This window comes from Stegostoma tigrinum, chromosome 9 (genome assembly GCF_030684315.1).
Source record: "Stegostoma tigrinum isolate sSteTig4 chromosome 9, sSteTig4.hap1, whole genome shotgun sequence".
Taxonomy (NCBI): Eukaryota; Metazoa; Chordata; class Chondrichthyes; order Orectolobiformes; family Stegostomatidae; genus Stegostoma; species Stegostoma tigrinum.
In genome coordinates, this window is record NC_081362.1 from 22,763,840 (window position 1) to 22,790,237 (window position 26,398).

Below are 26,398 nucleotides of genomic sequence, written 5' to 3' on the forward strand. Positions count from 1 at the left end.
TGATATATGAATTATAAAGCCTCTGACTTATTGGTTAAGAGCAACAGGTTATAGCAACTGATGAGGAAAAATAAACTGACTTTCTTTCGGTGTTAGGTTTCTGTACTGTACAGGGAAAGACAACACATCTCTTTTGTACAAAATTGCAGATGGAAATTTTGATTAGTTTCAGCTGTTGTTCACATCTGTTGGAACTCTTAGAGCTATCAAAATACATTCAATCCTTTATGGAAACAAACGGGGAGGGGATGAGTTGTGGTTTGGAATAGTGGACTTTCCCCAGCCAGGTCTGCTGAAGTGAAGTCAGTTGGAATCTGATTCGCTTTAACGAAGCTTTTCCCACATCTGTAATGTGCTGAATGTGGCCGACATTGTCTGAGTGGGTTTTTTGCCCAAACTGAAAGGAGGAGATGGACAATTGGATTGTGGCTGCTTGAGCTCAGAATTGCTGGAAGGAGCACAAAAAGAATTGTGCCTGCTCCAGAAAGGGAATTCCCAGGCTTTAGGATGGTCAGGGATCTTAAAGTTTCTGGGTGGGATGGTTAGGGGTAGACTGAGTTTTGGCGGGTAGGAAGTATGGAAGGAAGCAAGTGTCTGACATCTTTGGAATGAAGAGTTTCCTCCCCTCCTGTCCTGCACTTTTTCATTTAGACCATAGAATACAGCTTGAAGCACACCATTTGTATTGTGGAATGGGCAGTGCATTATCCTGGTCAATAAGCTAATTGACTATAATTTTTTTACTTAGGCTGGTCTTGATCTGCCTAACATATTACGGTCATCTTGGGGATATGTAGAAAGACGTTAGGTTGAGAATTTTATATGTCTTGCTAAAAATATGCCTGGCATGTGAAGTCCAGTTATGTATTCCATTTAATGGACAAAATGCCAACTGAACTTAAATCAGTGCTCCTCAAGTTAGGGCTTAGGATGTCCAAGTGTGCTCACGAATTCTGAGGCAACGATGGTTATTGTTGAATGTTGACCGAGTTGTACAGTAATTCCGCTCTACTGGTTCTTGTTGAGGGGTCATGAAAATGTTCAAAACTTGAAGTGGGATATCAGAAGGGAAAAGGCCTGGTAGGCACTGACGATAGGTCATCCTGACATTAGAGGCTATTTGTGTATGGCATGAGTATGGCACTCCATAACATACAAAAATATTTATCCAGAGATAGTAGGAACTGACGATGCTGGAGAATCTGATATAACAAAGTGTAGAGCTGGATGAACACAGCAGGTCAAACACATCAGAGGAGCAGGAAAGGGATTTTTCTGAAGAAGGGTCTAGACCCGAAACGTCAGCTTTCCTGCTCCTCTATGCTGCTTGGCCTGCTGTGTTCATCCAGAAATACATCTTGTTATATAAAATATTTATCCAACTTCGGATAAGCATATTCCCAGGTTGCAAATGGATCCGGACATGGGGAAGTCAGGATATGATATCAGATCATCACCTTGTGATATTAAAAAGAAATTGTCCCTTAAAAGTAGCAAAGATGGCCTGGTGCTTTCTGAATGTGCTTTTTTTTAAAAAACCTAATTGTGGAAGGTCAATTAGGAAAAATTTCCCATAATTTTGTGAAATGTAATGCCTGACATGTCCCAATTTTCAGTAATACTGAGGAAAAACATTTGTAGGACTATTCTGAAGGGCAGGAAATGCAACTAATTGGAGAGTACTTTCAGTGGCCATCCTAGGCACAGTGGGCCAAAATGTCTCTTTGTGTGTTGTATCATTTAATGATTCTAGGAATAATATTACATTGCAGTTTGTGGGAAATTGTCCTGCACAAATTGGCTTCTGTGTTTCCTGCATTACAACAGCCATTGCATTTCAGAAGTAATTAACTGGCTGTCAGGTATCTTGGGACAATTGTCATGCAAGGTATTAATTCAGTAGAAGATATTTTTGTTCTTCCTGCTACTGAAAGGACCACAAAGAAGTGGCTAGACCTACCTTTTTAAATGCCAAAATGATCCCTGCATAAGAACGTTCCTTTACAAAAATACTTACCAATTGCAAACAGTGCTGTCTTTCTTAATTATAAAATTGCTCACCTCATTGGAAAATATAGGTAACGCACCTACAAACTATTTTATAATATTTGTAAAGATTTTCACGGGCACAACTGAGCAGTGTACTAAGTAAACAAAAGTACATTCTTCAGCTAGATGCCTGTTTCAGTTATCTAGATTGTAAGTTGGGTCATCTTTGTCAAAGTTATAGAAGTCTTACACACAAAGGGTGGTAGAGGTTAGATCTACAAATAGCTCTTGATGCTAGATCACTTGTTAATTTTGAATCTGAGATACATCAATTTTATTTTTTTTTTAGCAAAGGTATTAAGGGATATGGGCCAAAGGCAGGTAAACAAAGTTCAGCCAGAGATCAGCCATGTTCTCGTTGAATGGCAGAACAGGTTTGAGAGGCTGAATGGTCTACTTCTGCTCCTATGTTTCCTTAATTGGGCAATGATTTGTTTTTCTTGTTTTGGTTAAATTGAATATGAATTGACTGTGTTCAGAGTTGGACATCAACTCTTAATAAGGCCAGATCAGCCTTGGACGTGATGCAACACAGACTAACCAGGATGATGCAGAGGTTTAGAGGATGACAGCAGTTTCATAACTGTGGCTTAGATTTCCTTGATTTAGTGGAATGTGGGTATAGTTATTTGAGGTGTTTAAGATGTTACAGGACTTGACGTGGTAGAGTTGGCAGAGACAATGTCCTCTGGGGAAGTCACTAATGGCTAGTTAAAAGGTGATCATTAAGAAGAAAGGCAGCTTCTTTCGATACAGGAGGTAGTGGAAATCTGGAAATCTCAACCAAAAGGTTGTGGATGTGTAGACATTCGGAGCTGTCAAGACTACAAGATGTAGGTTTTTGTTAGGTTATGGCATCAATGGATGCAGAACAAAGATACGAAAATTGAGTGGAGTTCAGCTCCTCCATGATCTAACTGAATAGCAGACCAGTTTTGAGTGGTTCAATGGCCTGCCCTGTATTTTGTGGCCCTAATATGCATGAACAAGATGAGTCAGTGGAAGTATGAAACAAATTTTGACGATAGAGCATTGGGAAATGAGTATTGCAGTAACAGCTGTTACTGTTTGGTGCTGAGACACATTGTAAAATGCAGACCTAATCCAAGGTCAGAACATAGAGATACACAGGAATTTCTAGAGGCACGGTTCTCAACTCAATGCAATCAACAAACATATAGGACTGGACCCCATATACAAACCCATACAGATCAAAACTGGAAATGACACTACTCACCATAATGGACCAGACTGTATAAATTCCAAACAGAGTGGAACAACATTGCTTTAATGGTGGCCCCACTGATGATGTTACCTAGCTTGGTGACAAAACATTTGAACAAAAACAAGCCAACTTGGCAAGCAAGTCAACAACCTTCCCAGAGCCTATGTTCCAAGAACTTAGTGGTGGGATATGAGTGCTGGATAATTGGAGGCAGGAGGTCATATACCAAAATTTCCAGGAACACATTTAACTGGACTTGGCAGATCTATACTTTTAATACTTGTTCTCAGGACCTTTCTGTTCATTCTATCTTAAACAGGTTATGAGATACCTGCTTAAAGCTTGTCTAATGCCTATCAAAATGTTAAACTTCTGAAGGTTTGGGTTTGACTGTTCAGTAGGCACAATGCCTGATACAAAAATATAACTTGAAATAGTTAACTTGAAATAACTTGAAGTAGTTAGGTATTAAATTCTTGATTTATGCTTAAAACTGCTCACTTTTTATTGATTATAGTTGCTTAAAAATAAACTTAACATTATCCATTAGAAGCAAATGAATAACTGGGAATGTGTTTCTTGGAACTTGTTTCTACTTTAGGTGGCACGGTGGCTCAGTGGTTAGCACTGCAGCCTCACAGCGCCAGGGACCTGGGTTCAATTCCAGCCTCGAGCAACTGTCTGTGCGGAGTTTGCACGTTCTCCCTGTGTCTGCATGGGTTTCCTCCATGTGCTCCGGCTTCTTCCCACAGTCCAAAGATGTGCAGGCTAGGTGGCTCGGCCATGCTAAATTTCCCATAGTGTTCGGGGTGTGTGGATTATAGGGGGATTGGTCTGGGTGGGATGCTTCAAGGGGCGGTGTGGACTTGATGGGCCGAAGGGCCTGTTTCCACACTGTAGGTAATCTAATCTACTAACTGCCATTGTTACAGATGTAAATATGGATAGCAGAACAAAGACAAATTCTGTCATAACAAAAAGATATAATAAGACAATTGCCTTGATTTGACAATTTACAGGATGAGCACTTAAAGTACAATTTCCAGATCAGATTAATATTTTACTTTATTTTCTAAATTTTTCAGGTTTTACTTCACAGAAACAATGATACCAATGAAGAATAATTCAAAGGAGTATTCTGATCCACAGAAAAAAACACTCCGACAGCTTCTACATCAGTTGGAGAAGTCTCAGAAAGCTGACATTCATGCCTACAGCTTTGGACATTTAAACCAAAGGAACCTAAATAAAATACCAAGGCATCTGGATACCTCAGTGTCATGGAAGAGTGCAAAAAAACCTGCTCCTCTTAAGAAAGAGAAAAAATGCAGGTCTTTCCAGCAGTTAAGTGATGCCAATGTTAAGAAAATGACAGCTGCTTTTGTAGACTGTCATCTGATGAGTAGTACCGTGCCAATATTACCTACACGTCTCAGCCCTGTCTGCAATAACCTCAACCAGAGTAGTGCCAGAGCTTCTCAGAATATCTGCAATGGTTCAACAATCCCACAAACCAAGCCATGTTCAGGATCCCCACACATTGAGATTCAAACTATACCAGATCGCCTAGCCAAAGAGGAATTGGAACTATCAAACCTCATGCTCATAAAGCCTCGACCACAGAAGTGTATAAGATTACATAGTGCCCATGACCAGAACCATTTTGTTGAATCTTACTTTGCCGGACTGACGAGGAAAGACCAATTCAGTAAGCTGCTCGAATTCGAGGAAAATATCGTAATGAAGCGAGACCTTCTAGATAGAAAGGCACCGACAGGTTACAAAGCAGTAGAAAAACATGAATGGAAGCTAACTCGTGTAAGGGATGGTAATATTTTGTGGCTGTGATATGATATCTAAAACCATACTTGAAGATCAAAATGGGGAGGAAAATAGCATAAGGACTGTGGCAATTCCATAGGTTAAGTATGTCAGACAACCTTTGGAATTCCACAGTCCCATAATTAAATTAAATATTTGTTTTGTTAGAAGTGACTTTACTCCAGTATAAGGTGTTTACTTTGAACCCCATGGAAAATCAGACAGGTTCCAGTTATCAATGCATGCTATGTTTCCATTCTCACATGAGGGATACTGCTTCATCTTTTTAGTGGCTGCTTTTAGAATATTAGATTTTTGGCCGGCTGTTCTGACTTTGGGGGGAAAAAAAGAACCAAGCCATCATGTATACAGAGGGCATTGCATCATCCAAAGAGGTGAAAAATAAACTTGGGTTTATTTTCCTCTCAAGTATTTTGCAGCTGATGTTTTTGCTGATGCATTGATGCCCTTTATCTAGGTTCAGAGGAAGAGTCATCAACCTGAAATGTTATCTGCTTTTCTCTCCCTGTGGCTACTGTTTGGCCTGCTAAATACTTTGCATTCTCTGTTTTTCTTTCATTTACTTTGTGATTTGGTTCAGGGCCACTATATTTAAAACGCTGAAGCATAATTTGGAAAAAGAAGTGACAGGCCTTCTCCCTCCAAACAATACAATTGTAAGGCAATAAATAAGAATTAACTCAGAATTTAGAACATGGATGCTCAAATAATTACAAAGCAGGAAATGTGCTTCTTCACTAACAATGTGTGTGCTTTTGACAAAGTAAACATTTCTAAAGTTCTTCACAGGGCTATTACCAAACAAAATTTAACACCTCAGAAACGAAAACAGAAATTGCTGGAAAAGCTCAGCAGGTCTGGCAGCATCTGTGAGGAGAAATCAGAGTTATCAGGTCTGAAGAAGGGTTACTGGACCTGAAACATAACTCTGCTTTCTCTCCCCAGGTACTGCCAGACTTGCTGAGTTTTTCCATCAATCTCTGACTTTGTTCAAAATTCTTAAAGGTTTTGGTACAGTATATACAGAGAGAATGCTTCCCCTTCTGAGGAAGATGATAATTGGAAGCTGTCAATGTAAGATAGTCATTGAGAAATCCAACATGGATCTCAAAGAAACCACTTCACCAAAAGTATAGTAAAAACTTGGAACTTGCCACCACAGGTTGATGAAATTCTGTAAATGTATTTAAGAAGAAATTAGATTGCCATACAGGGGAAAAAGAAGGCAATAGGTGGTTAAAATCACAAATTTACATGAAAAGATGCTAGTAGGCCCAAGTTAGGGGAGGTGATGGCCTAGTGGTATTATCGCTGGATTGTTAATCTGGAGACCCCAGTAATTTTCTGGAGACCCACATTCAAATCCTGCCAAGGCAGATGATAGAATTTGAATTCAATAAAAACCTGGAATTAAGAATCTAATGATGATTATGAATCCGTTGTCAATTGCCAGGAAAAAACCCTTCTGGTTCACCAATATCCTGTTGGGAAGAAAATTCACCATCCTTATCTCATCTGACCTACGTGTGACTCCAGACCCACAGCAATGTGGTTAATTGTTAACTGCCCTTGGGGGTGGGCAAGAAATGCTAGCCTAGCCTGTAACACCTTTACCCTGTGAGTAAGTGGAACAATAAGCAATTGTGAGCTGGTCGAGCCAAAAAGTCTATTTGTGCATCCTATATCCTTTATACTCTGAGAGGGATTTAGAGTATGTAAGGGTTACCGAGACAGGGAGGGTCAAATCTGGATTTTGCCACAAGGAGCTAACGTAGTTCAGAGAGCGTAAGCATGATAGCAATTCAACTATTGGGATGACTTAGGACATGAGCAGCAGAGATACTTAATTTAGTGTTCCTCCTTATTACTTCAATATCCACATGTACAGATAGGAACATAAGAATGTACTCAACGATCTGTGCTATGAATAAACAAGACTGAAATTTTTAATAACCTGTAAACTCAGTATTCATTTGCTCCAAAACATATTCTGAGTCCTTTAATGAGGGACATACTGAAGTATGTTAAAATAAAGGTTGCATGTAAATTCCTAATGGCATGAATAAAATAGGACATCTTAGGTTGATCTGTCACTGTCAACCCACTAGGCACAGGAGGGTAAATAACAGTTTTGAACTCTAGGCAAAGTTATCCATGATTCATGGCAGGTCAAGCTTGTCAAGATAACAACGCATCTCACTGGCAAATCCATACTAACACAATTCTAATAAGGCATCAGTTGACAAAATAATTCTATTTAATGATATTAGCAATCAACCTTGGAAAGGGTTGCTTGGTGCTATGGGAAATTAATTTTACTGGACTGGAAAACGTTCCTGGCAATACATCAGACATTTTGAAGCTTTTGTGTTTTGGCACGATGGGACAGAAATAGGATGTGGTCAGTCACCAGTTAAGGCAAAGTGGATAGTGCTGCTGCCTCAATGTGCCAGGAATGAGGGTTTAATTCCAGCCTCGGATGACTATCTATGTGGAGTTTTCACATTTTCCCAATATCTGTGTAGGTTTTGTATGGGTGCTGCAGTTTCCTTCCACAGTGCAAAGATGTGCAGGTTAAGTGGATTGGCTATGCTAAATTGCCCCACAGTGCTCAGGGATGTGTGGGTTAGCCACACATATGGGAGGATATGGTGGGTTTGGGTGGGATGTTCTTTGAAGGGTTGGTGTAGACTTGGTGGGCTGAATGGACACTTTCTGCACATAAAATGAATGGTATTACAGTGGTCCTCTTTAGATTCTATAGAAATACACTAACTTTGACTTTAGTCAAAAGAAATATGGTCTGTGCTTTATAAAAGGTAGTTCATGCATTGTACAAATTTTCCAAAAATTAATTTCTACCAAGCGCAGGAAACAGTTGTATGAGGGTTTTTTTACATTTGGAATTATCACCTGGAACTGGGCACACATCTGGATGACTTTAAAACAGTTTGAACAAGAATGATTGCAGCTGGTGTAACAGATTTGTTACAAGGGGCTATAATTTAAAGCAGATTGTGGATTATATTAATGATTGGGTGAGAGAGCTAAATGTAATAACTACGAATTTGCAGTTGACTCAAAGTTGGATGGGAGAGTGAGCTGTGAGGACGTTGGCAAGATATTTCAGTGTGATTTGACAAGCTCTGCATGTGGGCAGATGCAATATAATATGGATAAAATAAAGTTATCCACTTCCATAGCCAAAACAGGAAGGCAGATTATTATCTGAATGTCTATAAATTGAGAGGGTGGAATGTGCAATGAGACCTGAATGGCCTCACATAATAGTTGCTGAAGGTACAGCAGGTGGTAAAGGTGGCAAATAATTAACTTTTTAACGAGAGGATTCAAATACAGGAGCAGGATGGCATGGTGCTTCACAGCACAAGGAACTCAGGTTCAATTCCAGCCTTGGGTGATTATCTGTGTGGAGTTTGCACATTCTCCCTGTGTCAACGTGGGTTTCCTCTGGGTGCTGTAGTTTCTCCCCACAGTCCAAACGTGCAGATTAGGTGGATTGACCATGGTAAATTGCCCCATAGTGCAGCTATTAGTAGGGTTGTTCAGGCTAGGCGGATTAGTTATGGTAAATGAGGAATTACAGGATTACAGGGATAGGGTGGAGGTATGAGATTCTCTTCAGAGGGTGCACATTCAATGGGCCAAATGGTCTCCTATGACCAGTATAGGAATTCTTTGATTCTTGGGATGTCTTGCTGCAAATGTTCAGGCCCTTGGTAAGACCACACCTAAAATATCAGGTGCAGTTTTGGTCTCCTTATCCGAGGAAGGATGCTCTCGCAATAGAGGGAGTGAAACTAAGGTTTCTCAATCTGATTCGTGGAATGGTGGGACTAATGTGCGAGGAGAGTTTTGAATCAGTTAGTATTATATGCAATGGAGTTCAGAAGAATAAGTTGGGGGAGGGGAGAATCTCTCAGAAATCTATAATATTCTAACAGGACTAGAAAGGGTAGATGCAAGAAGGATATTCCCAGTGATGGGAAAGTCCAAATCTAGGGATCACAGTCTGAGGATACAGGGTATATCATTTAGGACTGAGATGAGGAGAAATTTCTTTACCCAATCACGGCCAAAACATTGTAAGATTTCAAGAAGGGGTTGGATATAGCACTTGCTAAAGGGATCAAAGAATATGGGGGTAAAGCAGGAACAGGCTATTGAGTTTGTGGTTGACTGTCAACTACTCTCCAGGCAGTTAGGGATGGGAAATGCTGGTCTAGCCAATGATGCCCACATCCTGTAATGAATAAAGAAAAGTTGGAATATCAGTCATGATCATAAGAATGGAAGAACAGGCTGAGGGACTGAATGACCTACTCCTATTTTTTATGTTTCAAGGAAGAGCAAAGAATGTGCCTAAAACAATGGAAAGGACCTGACGACATAGCGCAGGGCTCCCCACATTTTAGCTTATTTATGCAGTCATTTCTAATTGTTCAAGTGTTTTTGCCTTATTTGTCAAAATTTATCTCAATGACTTAATTGTTCAAATTCTTGTGCCAGCAAAGTACCCTTGTTTCCCTTATAAAAACAGACTTTGCCGGAAAAGCTCAGCAGATCTGGCAGCATCTGTGAAGAGAAATTAGAGTTAACCGGTGACCCTTCCTCAAAACTGGACCCAAAACATTACTTCTGATTTCTCTTCACGTATGCTGCCAGATCTTCTGAGCTTTTTCAGCAACTTCTGTTTTTGTTTCTGATTAACAACATACGCAGTTCTTTCAGTTCTTGTATCCCTTATGACTAACTTCAATTTTAATCAATGATTTCATTTATTACACTACAAATGTAGGAGCTGTTGAAGATAGAACATCTCCCTAGACCAAATTTGAGACGTCTTCAGGTTTTTAGTGATGTGTTTGAGGACATCTGTCAGGACTCACCAGTACTTTGTGAAATCTTGAGAGAAATCAAGGTAATTTACAACTACAAAATGTGTAATATTTGTTGTTTGTACAATGTGTAAATTAAAAATGGGTGCATTGAAACAAATAATTTTACGGCAAAAGGGGGACAATTCACACAAAAGGAGCTATCTCCTTGGCTGCTCTGCCAGTATTGGTTAAATGCTCATTTCAAAATTTTATCTGCATCCTCTTTTAAATGTTAAGACCCTGGAACAGATCAAAATGTAAAGCATCCAGGGAATGGTAACTTTTACATCCAAGTAGAGAAAGTGTGAGAGCCCAGGTTCTTGGAGAATGAAGCCACAAGAAATCACAGCAATAGACTTCACTATATAAAGTTAGAATAGCAATGCAATCGACACACACAGTCAATACTGGAGAAAGTCAGCAGGCCTGGCAGCATCTGTGGAGAGAGAAACACAGACAGATTTCCTTTTTCCTTCTGAAATCTATATATAAATAAATAAATATGAAATGACAACATGTTATATTCCTAACTTTTTTTTCCTTTGTTCATTTAAGTTCCATGTCTCCTCCTTCTAGTAGGTCCAAAAGTGTCTTACAGCTAGCTCAATCCTTTGTAAAGCAATCAATGACTGCTGCTAAGCACCCACTTCACTTGGGAGATTTCTCCATTTTCCAGATTCTGTTTTAAAACTACAATGTCGATCTTAGTCTATTTACATTCACATCTGTTACATGTACATTAAAGTGACTTATACTCATTGGATATTGCTGCTGAATTTTTTTTAAAAAATTCTTTCAAAGTTAAGAAAAATGTTCTATCTACTGCCTCGCTAAAAGCGAGGCTTTCTGCTGCTAATGTACTTTGTAGTAGTCATCTGATCTCTTTTGATTCCTAATCAAAGAGACAACATTCCCACAAGAGAATTAATGCTCCTCCTGCACTTGAGAACCCATGACAGAAGTTTGCATAGGGAGCATCGATAAAAGCAAGTTTCATGTTCCCAGCATCTCCTAGCTATGGAAATTTCAACACACAATGCTCCAAATTTAATTTTTTCAATTTTACTCCCCTAAATACTATGTTCCACCTTCGGTTTTTTCATAGTTGTATTCAATTCAACTCTGGCACCCAGCCTTGTTTAGGTGCCCAGCCAGTTCAGCTGTCCAAGTAGACCTTGTTATTTAGCTAAATCAGGTTTGGAAGCCATTTCATATTTTTGAGAGGTTCTACTTTGACTAAATGCAATGGTTCTATAATTACCAAGTAAGGTTGCTGATGAAAAGTGATACTTGATCCACTCTACCTGATTCCAAATCCAGTGTACTTAAAAGTCTCAGAAACCTTCCTTCCAATTTTGAATTCTGCTTCAATGCCATTTATGACAATGATTTATAATTTATTGCCCCCACGTCACAAAAACAAATTATCTAAATGCATCATTAAAACATCTGTAAACTACCCCTTGTCTGTATTTTATTGATGACAGCCCAATTTTAATAAGACCGATCTTACTGAGAAGTAGCAAACCCGAGAGGCATCATTTAAGCTATATATCTATATCCATTTATCTATATATATTTATTTAACTTGCAGAATGTCTGTACTAAATTTGATACTATTTTGGAGGATAAAGAAGTGCTTTCTTCTTGAATTGATCTTCCCTTAAAAATGCAGATTATATAACAATTGACTGACAATCACTAAAACTTACTTGTTCTATCTGCGATAATAAAGTGTGAAGCTGGATGAACACAGCAGGCCAAGCAGCATCTCAGGAGCACAAAAGCTGACATTTCGGGCCTAGACCCTTCATCAGAGAGGGGGATGCGGTGAGGGTTCTGGAATAAATAGGGAGAGAGGGGGAGGTGGACCGAAGATGGAGAGAAAAGAAGATAGGTGGAGAGGAGAGTATAGGTGGGGAGGTAGGGAAGGGATAGATCAGTCCAGGGAAGATGGACAGGTCAAGGAGGTGGGATGAGGTTAGTAGGTAGGAAATGGAGGTGCGGCTTGAGGTGGGAGGAAGGGATGGGTGAGAGGAAGAACAGGTTAGGGAGGCAGAGACAGGCTGGACTGGTTTTGGGATGCAACGGGGGGAGGGGGATGAGCTGGGCTGGTTGTGTGATGCAGTGGGGGGAGAGGACGAACTGGGCTGGTTTTGGGATGCGTTGGGGGAAGGGGAGATTTTGAAGCTGGTGAAGTCCACGTTGATACCATTGGGCTGCAGGGTTCCCAAGCGGAATATGAGTTGCTGTTCCTGCAACCTTCGGGTGGCATCATTGTGGCACTGCAGGAGGCCCATGATGGACATGTCATCTAAAGAATGGGAGGGGGGAGTTGAAATGGTTTGCAACTGGGAGGTGCAGTTGTTTATTGTGAACGGAGCGGAGGTGTTCTGCAAAGCGGTCCTCTCCACCTATCTTCTTTTCTCTCCATCTTCAGTCCGCCTCCCCCCCCCCCCCTCCCTATTTATTCCAGAACCCTCACCCCATCCCCCTCTCTGATGAAGGCTCTAGGCCCGAAACATCAGCTTTTGTGCTCCTAAGATGCTGCTTGGCCTGCTGTGTTCATCCAGCTTCACACTTTATTATCTTGGATTCTCCCGCATCTGCAGTTCCCATTATCTTTGTTCTATCTGCCTTTGGTGAAACTACTGTTATACCCTGGACCTTCAGTTTTTCTTCAAACCCTTGTGCCCCTAACCTTGCTTTAACTTTGCAAGCCTTATAATTTCTGTATATAATCATTGCTGTGTTAGGGTTCCGAGGAAGGGTCACTCAACCTGATACATTAACTCAGTCTCTCCACAGATGCTGCTAGACCTGCTGAGCTTTTCCAGCAATTTCTATTTTTGTTTTTGGTTTACAGCATCTGCAGTTCTTTCAATTTTTATTTTCTGTGATTGTTCTCTATTTGCCACCTCCTTGAACACTTCAAATTCTATCTAGCTTTGTAATTCTTGTTGTTTGGCATTTTCTGTCATCTTCTATTTCTTTTCTGTGTGGTCATTAAGACTCTCCAATCACATGGGCTTCTGCACCTGATGGTGTTCTTGGTTTGTACTATACTTTTTGACCTACTTACACCCTCTATTTTGCCTTCTATCTCTTTCCAGATTGCAACTATTTGATTGCCACCCCAGCCCCGCCCCCCCACCCTGAATTAATAGGATTCTTTTCAATGGACTATGATCTCTTTTTAGGGCTATGTTCACTTCCAGTATTTCAGCTTATAAAAATGTTTTATTGCCTTCCATTTTGTAAGTCTTGTTCCTAATACATGGACCTAACTGCCTCCATCTTATCCAGCACATTTATCCAGTTTTTATATTTTCCATTGGCCTTCCCTGCTATACATATAATAGTCATGTTCTTCATTGGCTTCCTTCCTTGTGCTAAATGTTTGATTTAGTACCCGTTCTGGCCATTGTCCTTTTTGACCAGTGGCCTCAAATGGCCCCAATGGTACTGATCTGTCCATCATCAGACAAACTGTCATTGCACAATTTAATTCTCACAGCTGCACAGCATTTGGTTATGAGAGGGATCTGGTTCCCAGTTATTTTCTGTAGCTCCTTCAATATTTGCAAAGTTGCAATTCATACCAAGCAATCTAAAGAATATATCTGAATAATCAGGCTCCCATGCTGTACAATTATTATTTGCTTGTCTTTATCAATAACCTTCTTCAGGTCTCCATTTTTCAAGCTCCACTGTCATGCAATATCTCGCATCTTCCTGAGTGAACCTGGCTTCTGATAACCTTAACTTCTTTCTTAAGCTTTGCCAAATTATTCCTGAAACTTTATCTTCAGTGAAAGCCTTTCTGTCTCCATTCTCTGAAAAAAAATAGAACTAATTGTAGCCCCTTACCTATTACCGATGGAATTTGAGAATTTCTGCCTAAAAGCAAACTGATATAGACTATATCCTCCAAACATTTGCAATGAATTCTTAGCACGGACGGCCCATATTAGTGTAGATGATAATTTATCGCTTGATTGATTTGCCAACATTTTATAAGCTGTTTTGTTTTGTATTGCATGGTTCCTTTCAACTACAGCACTGTTAAAAAGATTTCTGCTGCAGCATTCATACTTGTTGTGTTCACATTCACACACACAAAATTCAATGTTAGCAACTTCCTTGCATTATCAGTGAGAAATTTTGCTGGTGGTCCATGTCTTGTTCCTATTCACTTTTCCATTACCTTAACTACGATTATTTTCTCATCTTTATGATGTATTCTGGTTGATTGACAAGATCTGGTTGCAAAATATAAAATGAATATTTTTTAACCTTTATTCCTCAAACACTACCTCAATAAAATCTCTTGACCTGGTTAAACTCAGCATAGGCTGTGACTATGTCTTTCAGTATTTCATACTAATTTCATATCTCTTCTGTGACCTCATCATGCTTCCTAGCCCTTATTCTTGCATCCGTTGTGAAAATTTTTAACCTTTTTGGAGGACTGATGGCAGATCGCCAATATAATTTTAACACAATTGACTTTTGTCTTGTAAATTTCTACAACTGACATTAATGACGCTTCTTCAATTTCTATAGTGGAGAGGTTCTGTTCCAGTAAAGGAGTACAATAATATCCCAGTTATGGAAATTACAAATTCAGATTTTTCAAATACAAAAGCTTTGTCATTTTCTTATCTGGTTTTATCTGTTCTTTCTTCATCGATGACCTACTTAATGGCAGCAGTGTTTCACTGGATACTGCATTTATACTAATAAAATTGTTGATTTTGGCTATTTTACAAAGAATGACCACTCTTTTCAAAGACTTCAGCGTATCATCATCCCCTGATCTGAAACTGATGAAACTCTCAAATTCTTTAGCTTTGTCAGGATTCTTATTATACCAAGAATCTAAGCAGCACTTTTGGTGCTGTAGGCATGTATCCAGTATTTAATACTGCACAGATAGAAGACTTTTCCACCACCACATTTATCAATGGGCTGAAGCCTTCTGTGACGATTACAATGTCCTTTCTTTGATCTGCATATCCAATTTCTCCCTCCAGATCTTACATTTCTTATTTAGTTTAAATTCCTCCATTATATATGATCAGAGGATTAGATAGGGTGGACAGTGAGGTCTTTTTCCACGGATGGTGACTTCAGCTTGTACAAGGGGGCATAGCTACAAATTGAGGGGTGATAGATTTAAGACAGATGTCAGAGGCAGGTTCTTTACTCAGACAGTGGTAAGGGCGTAGAACGCCCTCCCTGCCAATGTAGTTAACTCAGTCACATCAGGGGCATTTAAACAGTCCTTGGATAAGCATATGGATAATGATGGGATAGTGTAGGGGAAGGGACTTAGATTAGTTCACAGATCAGCGCAAGACCGAGGGCCGAAGGACCTGTTCTGCGCTGTATTGCTCTATGTTCTATGTACAGTTTAGGGCAGTTCCTGGGGTAATGATATTTTGAATCGCATCTAAAACACTCTCAGCATTTCTGGGGTTTGTTCTCTCCCAAATCACTCCTGAAAATTATCGATAGCAATTTTGTTCTCATATCTCTTAGTTACAGTTTTCCTTTCATACTGTTGACTGCGACCTGTGCATGAGTGGTCTCACCAAATTGGTAGCATTCTGTCCTCCATTGTCAGTAGTTAAGAAAAAGAAGGAAAAAAGAAACATGGTACAGGGCGGCTGAGGCAACCATGGCTGACTAAGGAAGTCAAGAATGGCATAAAAGCAAAAGGGAAAGCATACAAAGTGGCAAAGGACATTGGGAAACCAGAGGACTGGGAAAGACCAACAGAAGGCAACAAAAAAAAGGAGGGAGAAGATCAAATATGAGGATAAGCTAGCCAGTCATATATATGAAGACTGTAAGAGTCTCTTTAGATATATAAAGGGCAAAAGAGAGGCTTAAGTGGACATTGGACCACTGGAAAACGACGGTGGAGAGATCGTAATGTGGAACAAGGAAATGGCTGAGGAACTGAATTTGCATCAGTCTTCACAGTAGAAGACATGAGTAATCTCCCAAAAATTCAAGAGAGTCGGGGGCAGGGCTTAGTATGGTGGCCATCACAAAGGAAAAGGTGCTAATAAAACTGATTGGCCTGAAGGAGGACAAATAACCTGGACCAGATGGACTACACCCCAGGTTCTAAAGGGGATAGCTGAAGAGATATTGGAAGCATTAGTGGCGATCTTTCAGGAATTACTACAGTCAGGGAGGGTCCCAGAGAACTGGGAAAATTTGCTAATGCGACACCCCTGTTTAAAAAGAGAGTAAGGCAAAAGATGGAAAATTACAGGCTGATTAGCCTAACCTCGGTTGAGGGTAAGATTTTGGAGTCCATTATAAAGGATGAGATTTTTTAATATTTGGAAGTGTATGGTAAAGTCGGGGAAAGTTAGCATGGTTTCATCAAGGGGAGGTCATGTCTGACAAATGTGCTAGAATTCTTTGAGGAAGTAACAAGCAGGGTAGACCAAGGAGAGTCAATGGATGTTATCTACCTGGACTTCAAGGAGGTCTTTGACAAGGTGCCGCACAGGAGGCTGCTGAGTAAGAAAAAGGCCCATGGTGATAGAAGATTGGCTGTCTGACAGAAAGCAGAGAGTGGGGATAAAAGGGTCTTTCTCAGGATGGCAGCCAGTGATAAGAGTCCGTGTTGGGACTACAACATTTCACTTTATACATTAATGATCTAGATGAAAGAACTGTGGTCACTCTGGCTAGGTTTGCATATGATACAAAGATAGGTACAGGGACGGGTAGTATTGAGGAGTTGGGGAGGCTGCAGAACGATTTGGACAGGTTAGGAGAGTGGGCAATGAAGTGGCAGATGGAGTACAAGGTGGAAAAGTGTGTGAGGTCATGCACTTTGGTAAGAAGATTAAAAGCATGGACTATGGAATTAAGTTTGCTCGCTGAGCTGGAAGGTTCGTTTTCAGATGTTTCGTCGCCATTCTAGGTAACATCATCAATGAGCCTCCAGTGAAGCGCTGGTGTTATGTCCCGCTTTCTATTTATGTGTTTAGGTTTCCTTGGGTTGGTGATGTCATTTCCTGTTCTTTTTCTTAGAGGGTGGTAGATGCAAGCAAAACGAATGTCATTCATAAAATACCTTGCAAGAACTGTGACAAACACTACATTGGACAAACGGGCAGAAAGCTAGCCACCAGGATACATGAACATCAACTAGCCACAAAAAGACATGACCCACTATCACTAGTCTCCTTAAATACAGATGAGGAAGGACACCACTTTGATTCGGACAACACATCCATCCTAGGACAAGCCAAACAGAGACACACACGGGAATTCCTAGAAGCATGGCATTCCAACCGGAACTCCATCAACAAACACATTGATTTGGAGCCAATCTACCACCCTCTGAGAAAAAGAACAGGAAATGATATCAATACAGGAAATGACATCACCAACCCAAGGAAACCTAAACTCATAAATAGAAAGCGGGACATAACACCAGCGCTTCACCGGAGGCTCACTGATGATGTAACCTAGAATGGTGATGAAACTTCTGAAAACGAACCTTCCAGCTCAGCGAGCAAACTTACATCCAGAACCTCAGCCTGAGCTACAAATCTTCTCAAAACTTGCTAGTACGGACTATTTTCTAAATGGGGAGAAAATTCAGAAGGCTGAAGTGCAAAGAGACTTGGGAGTTGTAGTCCAGAATTCTCTCAAGATAGAGTTGTAGGTTGAGTCAGTGGTCAGGTAAGCCAATGCAATGTTGGCGTTTGTTTTGAGAGGACTTGAATATAAAAGCAGGGATGTACAACTGAGGCCTTATAAGGCTCTGGTCAGGCCACATTTGGAGTATTACATGCAATTTTGGGCCCCATATCTCGGGAAGGATGTAGTGGCCCTGGAGCAGGTTCAGAGTAGGTTCACGAGAATGGTCCCAGGAATGGAAAACTTAACATATGAGGGGCATTTGAGGACTCTGGGACTATACTCATTGGAATTTAGAAGGATGAGGCGGGATCTAATTAAAACTTACAGAATACTGAATAGCCTGGACAAAGTGGATGTTGGGAAGATGCTTCCATTGGTAGGAGAGAATAGGACCTGAGGGCACAGCCTTAGAGTAAAGGGAAGACCTTTTAGAACGGAGATAAGGAGAAATGTTTTCAGCCAGAGAGTGATGAATCTATGGAATTCACTGCCACAGAAGGCTGTGGAGGCCAGGTCACTGAGTACATTTAAGACTGAGATAGAAAGGTTCTTGATTATCAAGGGGATCAAGGATTACAGGGAGAAGGCAGGAGAATGGGGTTGAGGAACTTATCAGCCATGATTGAATGGCGGAGCAGACTCAATGGGCCGCCTAATTTCTGCTCCTCCGTCTTATGATCTTATGGTATTGCCAATTGTTCCTTTCGCGCAATGAATTTTGGAAGAATGGAGTGCTTTCCTAGGAACTTGTTAGTGCTCCTGATATTTGATTTAGCAGTTTATCTACAAATTTACCTCCCATCAAAACTGTTTGGACAAGAAGTCTGCCCGCATATGATATTTTGTTAGAATCTTGTAAATGCCAAATCAGATTACTGAAATATCACATGAAAATTCCACATTTTGCATTATGTACTCTCCCATTGTACTATCCTCACTTTTTCTAAATTTATCAAAATCTGATGGCCTCATAAGCAATCAATCTTATTGTTAAATTTCATCCATGCAAGTTGACAATCTGTCTAAACCTTCATCTGCGTTTGAATCATTCCGCTCTAATTTCAAAAAATAACTTTTTTGATCCTGCTTCCATAGGGTACAACCTTCTTTCCTCTTTGCTAAAGAAGTAACTTAGATCTAGAGATAGTAAGGACTGCAGGTGCTGGGGAATCTGAGATAACAAGGTGTAGAGCTGGATGAACACAGCAGGCCAAGCAGCATCATAGGAGCAGGAAAGCTTGACGTTTTGGGCCTAGACCCTTCTTCGGAACTGGGGGAGGGGAAGGGGGTTCTGAAATAAATAGGGTGACAGTGGGAGGCTGATTGAAGATGGATAAAGGAGAAGATGGATGGAGAGGAGACAGACCGATCAAGGAGGCAGGGATGAAGCCAGTAAAAGTGAGTGTAGGTGGGGAGGTAGGGAGGAGATAGGTCAGTCCAGGGAGGACGGACAGGTCAAGGGGGTCGGATAAAGTTAGTAGGTAGGAGATGAGAGTGAGGCTTGAGGCGGGAGGAGGGGATAGGTGGGAGGAAGGACAGGTTAGGGAGGCGGGGACGAGCTCGGGTGGTTTTGGGATGCAGTAGGGGAATGGGAGATTTTGAAGCTCGTGAAGTCCACAAGCTTCCTGTTTATTTCAGAACCCCCTTACCCTCCCCCATTTCTGAAGAAATGTCTAGGCCCGAAATATCAAGCTTTCCTGCTCCTATGATGCTGCTTGGCCTGCTGTGTTCATCCAGCTCTGCACCTTGTTAACTTAGATCTACATGGTTCTTCATTCTTCCGCTGATGAGAAGGCTGACTTTCAGAAAAGAGGGATGTGTAATCACTTACCAAAACTTTGCATTTTGACTCAAGTATTCTCTGTTATCAATGTTATACACGAAAAAGTTACTGTTCATGAATAGAGTCCAAGTCCAGTCTTTACTTCAGAGATAACAAAGTGTGGGGCTGGATGAATACAGCAGGCCAAGCAGCATCTTAGGAGCACAAAAGCTGACGTTTCAGGCCTAGACCCTTCATCAGAAGAGTTTATTTCAGTTCACAGCATTCTATAAATCACATACCCAACCGTCTACTTGTTCTCCTAATCCAAACAACCAATTAATCTTTAGTTATGATATCCATCTAAAGTTTCTGAGAAGATTTGTAGCTTGGGTTGTGGATGAGGTTGCAGACTTGCTCGCCGGGCCAGTGAGTTTGATTGCAGACATTTTGTCACCCTGCGAGGTACCATAGTCTGTCCGCCTCCAGTGAAGCACTGGTGTTCTGTCCCACTTGTTAATTATATGCCTTGGTTTGCTGTTGTGGTTGGCATCACTTCCGGTTCTGTTTTTCAATGGTTTGTATATTGGGCCCAGTGAGTTTGTTGATGGAGTTCCGGTTGGAATGCCAGGCCTCCAGGAATTCCCTCACATGCCTCTTTGGCTTGTGCTATTATGGATGTGTTGTCCCAGTTGAATTTGTGACCAATATTTAAGTCTATTATATCCATCATTCCATGAAATCTTAGTCATCCTTTCAGACCACATTAGATAGTTACTGCAGTAGTGTAGTTTTTTGTCTTGTAACCAACTTTTCTAAATTGACAAATGTTCAGTTTCGATGTATCATCTTCATGATTACGCAATAATAATTTGATTTCATCAAATGCCTGTAACAGAGTAAAACATCCTAAAGTTGTTCATGTGAGTGATATACAACAGAATTTGACTTTCCTTCATGTCAGGAAAAATTAGTGATGATGACCAATGTTTTCATCACAAGGTACCTTGTAAACATGTTTTAAAGGAGGGAGAAGTAAGAAGCTTACGGAGGGAAATTCAAACCTTAAGCTTGTGGCAGCTATGGTGTGATAAAAATTCAGAGAACTTGCGAGGCCAGAATAAGAGTACAGCTATTTTATAAAGTTGTAAGGCTGGAGGGGATTATAGAGAGAGAGACGGGCAAGACCAAGCCCTCTAAACAAAGTTGAGAATTTTAAAATTGAAGAATATCTTAAATGGAAACCAGTGTAACTCAGATATAGTGTATGAGTATGACTTGCTTCAAGGACAGCAAAGTATTTGACAAACTCACGTTAAACAGGGTAGAACATGGGAGACAAGCCAGGAATACATTGGAATAGGCACATTTTGAAATAGCGCAAGTGTGATTGAGTGCTTCGTCCGCAGATAAGCTGAGACAATAGCAGTGCCTGAAGATGTTAAGGCATTGGAGCAAGCAGTCAATGTGGCGTGGATACATGGTCAGAGTCTTATTTCTGAGTTAAGTATGACACCAAAATTGCAAACTGTCTGTAGCTGAACCAGACAGTTATCTGGGGAAAGGAGGTGGTTAGATTTGGTTGCGGGAAATACAGTTTATGGAAGGGTTGAAGACTATGACTTCAGTCTTCACAATACTAAACTGTGCTAATTTCTGTTCATCCAGTCTGACCAGATGTCAGACCAGCAACTTTAAGACATTACAGGCATCGAGTGAAGTGGCAGTGATCAACGTTTCCTCTTAAATTGTCCCAGGATCCGCACACAGCAATCAGTGTTGGCAGACAATTGCAGCAATAACTTTCAGAAATCACTGCTGCGCATTGAACTTGGAGACCCAGGCATCTGGAAAGAAAATTCATGAGAAAACTGGTGATGAGGTAGAGCTAAATGTCAGCATGACACATGGGAAATATATTTTTGAATGATATTACTGAGGGACAGCATGTAGTTAGAAAAGGGAAAATGGCAAATATAGATCCTTGGGTGACACCAGAGATAATGTTGCAGTGGGGGGAAGAAAAGCCACTGTATGTGATTCTCTGGCTGTAAATCGATAAATTGAATGGACCCAATAAGTGTAGTTCCACCCAACTGGATGTCAGTAGAACAGCATCAGAGGAGAATTGTGTGTCAAAGTGTGCAGACAGGTCTAGCAGATATGGATGAATATTTAAGACTTTTCATGGCCAAAGGAGATGTCATTCATTACTTTGATAAGCATTTGGCTCAGTGATAGGGTCAGAAATTTGATTGGGTTTCAGAAATTGAGTTCTAGGAAATATAGAACATAGAACAGTACAGCACAGAACAGGCCCTTCAGCCCACAATGTTGTGCCGACCATTGATCCTCATGTATGCACCCTCAAATTTCTGTGACCATATACATGTCCAGCAGTCTCTTAAATGACCCCAATGACCTTGCTTCCACAACTGCTGCTGGCAACGCATTCCATGCTCTCACAACTCTCTGCGTAAAGAACCTGCCTCTGACATCCCCTCTATACTTTCCACCAACCAGCTTAAAACTATGACCCCTCGTGCTAGCCATTTCTGCCCTGGGAAATAGTCTCTGGCTATCGACTCTATCTATGCCTCTCATTATCTTGTATACCTCAATTAGGTCCCCTCTCCTCCTCCTTTTCTCCAATGAAAAGAGACCGAGCTCAGTCAACCTCTCTTCATAAGATAAGCCCTCCAGTCCAGGCAGCATCCTGGTAAACCTCCTCTGAACCCTCTCCAAAGCATCCACATCTTTCCTATAATATGGCGACCATAACTGGACGCAGTATTCCAAGTGCGGTCTAACCAAAGTTTTATAGAGCTGCAACAAGATCTCACGACTCTTAAACTCAATCCCCCTGTTAATGAAAGCCAAAACACCTATGCTTTCTTAACAACCCTGTCCACTTGGGCGGCCATTTTAAGGGATCTATGTATCTGCACACCAAGATCCCTCTGTTCCTCCACGCTGCCAAGAATCCTATCCTTAATCCTGTACTCAGCTTTCAAATTCGACCTTCCAAAATGCATCACCTCGCATTTATCCAGGTTGAACTCCATCTGCCACCTCTCAGCCCATCTCTGCATCCTGTCAATGTCCCGCCGCAGTCTACAACAGCCCTCTACACTGTCAACGACACCTCCAACCTTTGTGTCGTCTGCAAACTTGCTGACCCATCCTTCAATCCCCTCATCCAAGTCATTAATAAAAATTACAAACAGTAGAGGCCCAAGGACAGAGCCCTGTGGAACCCCACTCACCACTGACTTCCAGGCAGAATATTTTCCTTCTACTACCACTAGCTGTCTTCTGTTGGCCAGCCAATTCTGTATCCAGACAGCTAAGTTCCCCTGTATCCCATTCCTCGTGACCTTCTGAATGAGCCTACCATGGGGAACCTTATCAAATGCCTTACTGAAGTCCATATACACCACATCCACAGCTCGACCCTCATCAACTTTTCTAGTCACATCCTCAAAAAACTCGATAAGGTTTGTGAGGCTTGACCTACCCCTCACAAAGCCGTGTTGACTGTATTTGATCAAGCCATGCTCTTCCAGATGGTCATAAATCTTATCCCTCAGAATCCTTTCTAACACCTTGCAGACGACAGACGTGAGACTTACTGGTCTATAATTGCCGGGGATTTCCTATTTCCTTTCTTGAAGAGAGGAATTACATTTGCCTCTCTCCAGTCCTCAGGTACAACTCCAGTGGACAGCGAGGATGCAAAGATCTTCACAAGTGGCGAAGCAATTGCATTTCTCGCTTCCCAAAGCAGCCGAGGACAAATCTGGTCCGGGCCTGGCGACTTGTCAATCTTAATGTTTGACAAAATTTTCAGCACATCAGCTTCCTCTATCTCTATCCATTCCAGCATGCACACCTGCTCTTCAAAGGTTTCATTCACTACAAAGTTCGTTTCTTTCGTAAAGACAGAAGCAAAAAACTCATTTAGGGCTTCCCTTACCTCCTCAGGCTCCACACACAAGTTCCCTCTGCTATCCCTGATCGGCCCTACTCTTTCTTTGACCATTCTCTTATTCCTCACATAAGTGTAAAATGCCTTTGTGTTTTCCCGGATTCCTTCTACCAAGCCTTTCTCGTGCCCCCTCCTGGCTCTCCTCAGACCATTTTTGAGCTCCTTCCTTGCCTGCATGTAATCCTCACTAGCTGAACTTGACCCTAGCTTCCTCCACCTTATGTAAGCTACCTTCTTCCTTTTCACAAGAAGCTCCACCGCTCTCGTCATCCAAGGTTCCTTTATCTTACCCCTTCTTGCCTGTCTCAGAGGGACATATTTACTCATCACTCCCAACAACTGTTCCTTAAACAGTCTCCACATGTCTATAGTTCCCTTACCATGGAACAACTGCTCCCAGTCCATGCTTCCTAGCTCATGTCTAATCGCATCATAGTTTCCACTTCCCCAATTAAATATCCTCCCATTTTGCCTAATCCTCTCCTTCTCCATAGCTATGTAGAATGTGAGGCAGTTATGGTCACTATCACCAAAATGCTCTCCCACCACAAGATCTGATACCTGCCCCGGCTCGTTTCCGAGCACCAAGTCTAGAATGGCCTCTCCCCTCGTCGGCCTGTCAACGTACTGCGTTAGGAAACCCTCCTGAACACACCTTACAAAAACAGCTCCATTCAAATCTTCTGCTCGAAGGAGGTTCCAATCAATATTAGGAAAGTTAAAGTCACCCATTACAACAACCCTACTGCGTCCACACTTTTCCAAAATCTGTCGACCTATGATTTCTTCAATCTCCCTGCTGCTATTGGGGGGCCTGTAGTAAACCCCTAACGAGGTGACTACTCCCTTGCTGTTCCTAATTTCCACCCGTACTGACTCGGTAGGCAGATCTTCCTCGACAATGGAAGCTTCTGTAGCTGTGATACCCTCTCTGATTAGTAGTGCTACACCCCCTCCTCTTTTTTCCCCCCTCCCTATTTTATTTAAATGTTCTAAACCCTGGAAGATCCAGCAACCATTCCTGCCCATGAGAAACCCATGTCTCTGTTATGGCCACAACATCATAGCACCAGGTACTGATCCATGCTCTAAGTTCCTCACTCTTATTCCTGATACTCCTTGCATTAAAGCAAACACACTTTAACCGATCCCTCGGTTCCTTCCCAGGAAAATCCTTCCCACTAGCTGGTCTACCTCTTGCTACTGCCTCACCTGCATCGATGCTCACCTCTGGTATACAGCTCAGGTTCCCACCCCCCTGCCATACTAGTTTAAACCCTCTCGAACTACTCGAGCAAACCTTCCACCCAGGACATTGGTCCCCTTCCAGTTCAGATGCAACCCGTCCTTCTTGTACAGGCCCCACCTTCCCCAGAAGGCATCCCAATTATCTACATATCTGAAGCCCTCCCTCCTACACCAGCTGCGTAGCCACGTGTTCAGCTGCGCCTGCTCCCTGTTCCTCACCTCGCTATCTCGTGGCACCGGTAGTAAGCCAGAGAACACTACTCTGTTTGTCCTGCTCTGCAGCTTCCATCCTAACTCCCTGAAATCACTTTTTATATCCTCAATCCTATTTCGGGCTATGTCATTTGTGCCAATATGTAACACGATTTCTGGCTGTTCGCCCTCCCCTTTTAGAACGTTATACACCCGATCGGAGACGTCCTGGACCCTGGCACCAGGGAGGCAACATACCTTCCGGGAATCCCGATCTTGACCACAAAATCTCCTGTCTATTCCCCTAACTATCGAGTCCCCTACCACGAGTACTTTTCTATTCTGCCCCCTTCCCTTCTTTGCCACAGTGTCAGGCTCAGTGCCAGAGAACTGACTACTATGGCTTTCCTCTGGTAGGTCATCCCCCCCAGCAGTATCCAAAACAGTATACTTATTGCTGAGGGGAATGCCCACAGGGGATCTCTGCACTGTCTGTCTGTCCCGTTTCCTCCCCCTAACTGTAACCCATCTATCCTCGTCCTGAGCCTTAGGAGTGACCAACTCCCGATAACTCCTCTCAATTACCCCCTCTGCCTCCCGAATGATCCGTAGTTCATCCAGCTCCAGCTCCATTTCCCTAACACGGTTTTCAAGGAGCTGTAGTTGGGTGCACTTCCCGCAGATGTAGCCAGCGGAGACGTGTGCCATGTCTCCCACCTGCCACATTCTGCAGGAGGAGCAAGCGACTGCCCTAGCATCCATACCCTACTTATCTGAACACCCACCTTGCTGATATATATGGTCACTGCTTTCCTTCCCGGCTGCCCCTCTGGTCCTCGTCACTTCCTCTGCTGCTCCCGCTCCTTCTCTGAAAGAGGAAAAACACCGCTGCCCGCTACCGGTAAGTAATTTTAAAAATAAACTGCTTTACCTTAGCTGCAGTCTTCCGGGTCCGTCTTACCTCCGCTGCTGCTCGCACTCAAAAAAAAATATGACTGTGAACATGAGATGTTAAAAAATTTCCTCATCTGAACCTCTAGCTCTCTCTTCTTCTTACAATGTTAGCCCACCTAGATCACCCTACCAGCTATTCTTTCTGCTAAAATGTCTTGCTTTTGTTCACATTAAATTCTTCATGCCAACAGATCCACCTAGTCTTGTAAAACTATTTCTGGGTACAAGGTTCCTTTCAATAGTAATCTTTTCTGTCTTTAAAACTGGCACAAAATTGAAAACAATAACTTACATCACACCAGCCATAAATGTACCATGTTTGCGGTTATATTACAGCAGTAAAATGTGTGCGCAAGTACATGTCACAAAAATATTTTCTCCTTAGATCATTTACTTCTAAATCACACTGTTGGTCCAAATGTTTCCCATTTATACTATTGTCTCTGCTTTAAGTGTCCACACCATCACGTTGTCTTGAGCTATAATTGTTCACTTCTGTCCTGTGATAAAATGATGTGCACAGGTCCACTATGGCAAAATGCGGATTGTCTATTGGA

At 41.7% G+C, this 26,398-nt stretch overlaps 1 protein-coding gene across 1 annotated transcript in view; it reads left to right on the forward strand.

The window, feature by feature from the left end:
• LOC125455017 (uncharacterized protein C6orf118-like) overlaps positions 1–26,398 on the forward strand; it is a 63,497-nt gene that overhangs the window by 10,135 nt on the left and 26,964 nt on the right. The window contains exons 2-3 of the mRNA XM_048536485.2: positions 4,360–5,092; positions 9,936–10,058. Coding sequence (XP_048392442.1) covers positions 4,360–5,092; positions 9,936–10,058 — 856 coding nt within the window. The remainder of the gene's footprint in view (positions 1–4,359; positions 5,093–9,935; positions 10,059–26,398) is intronic.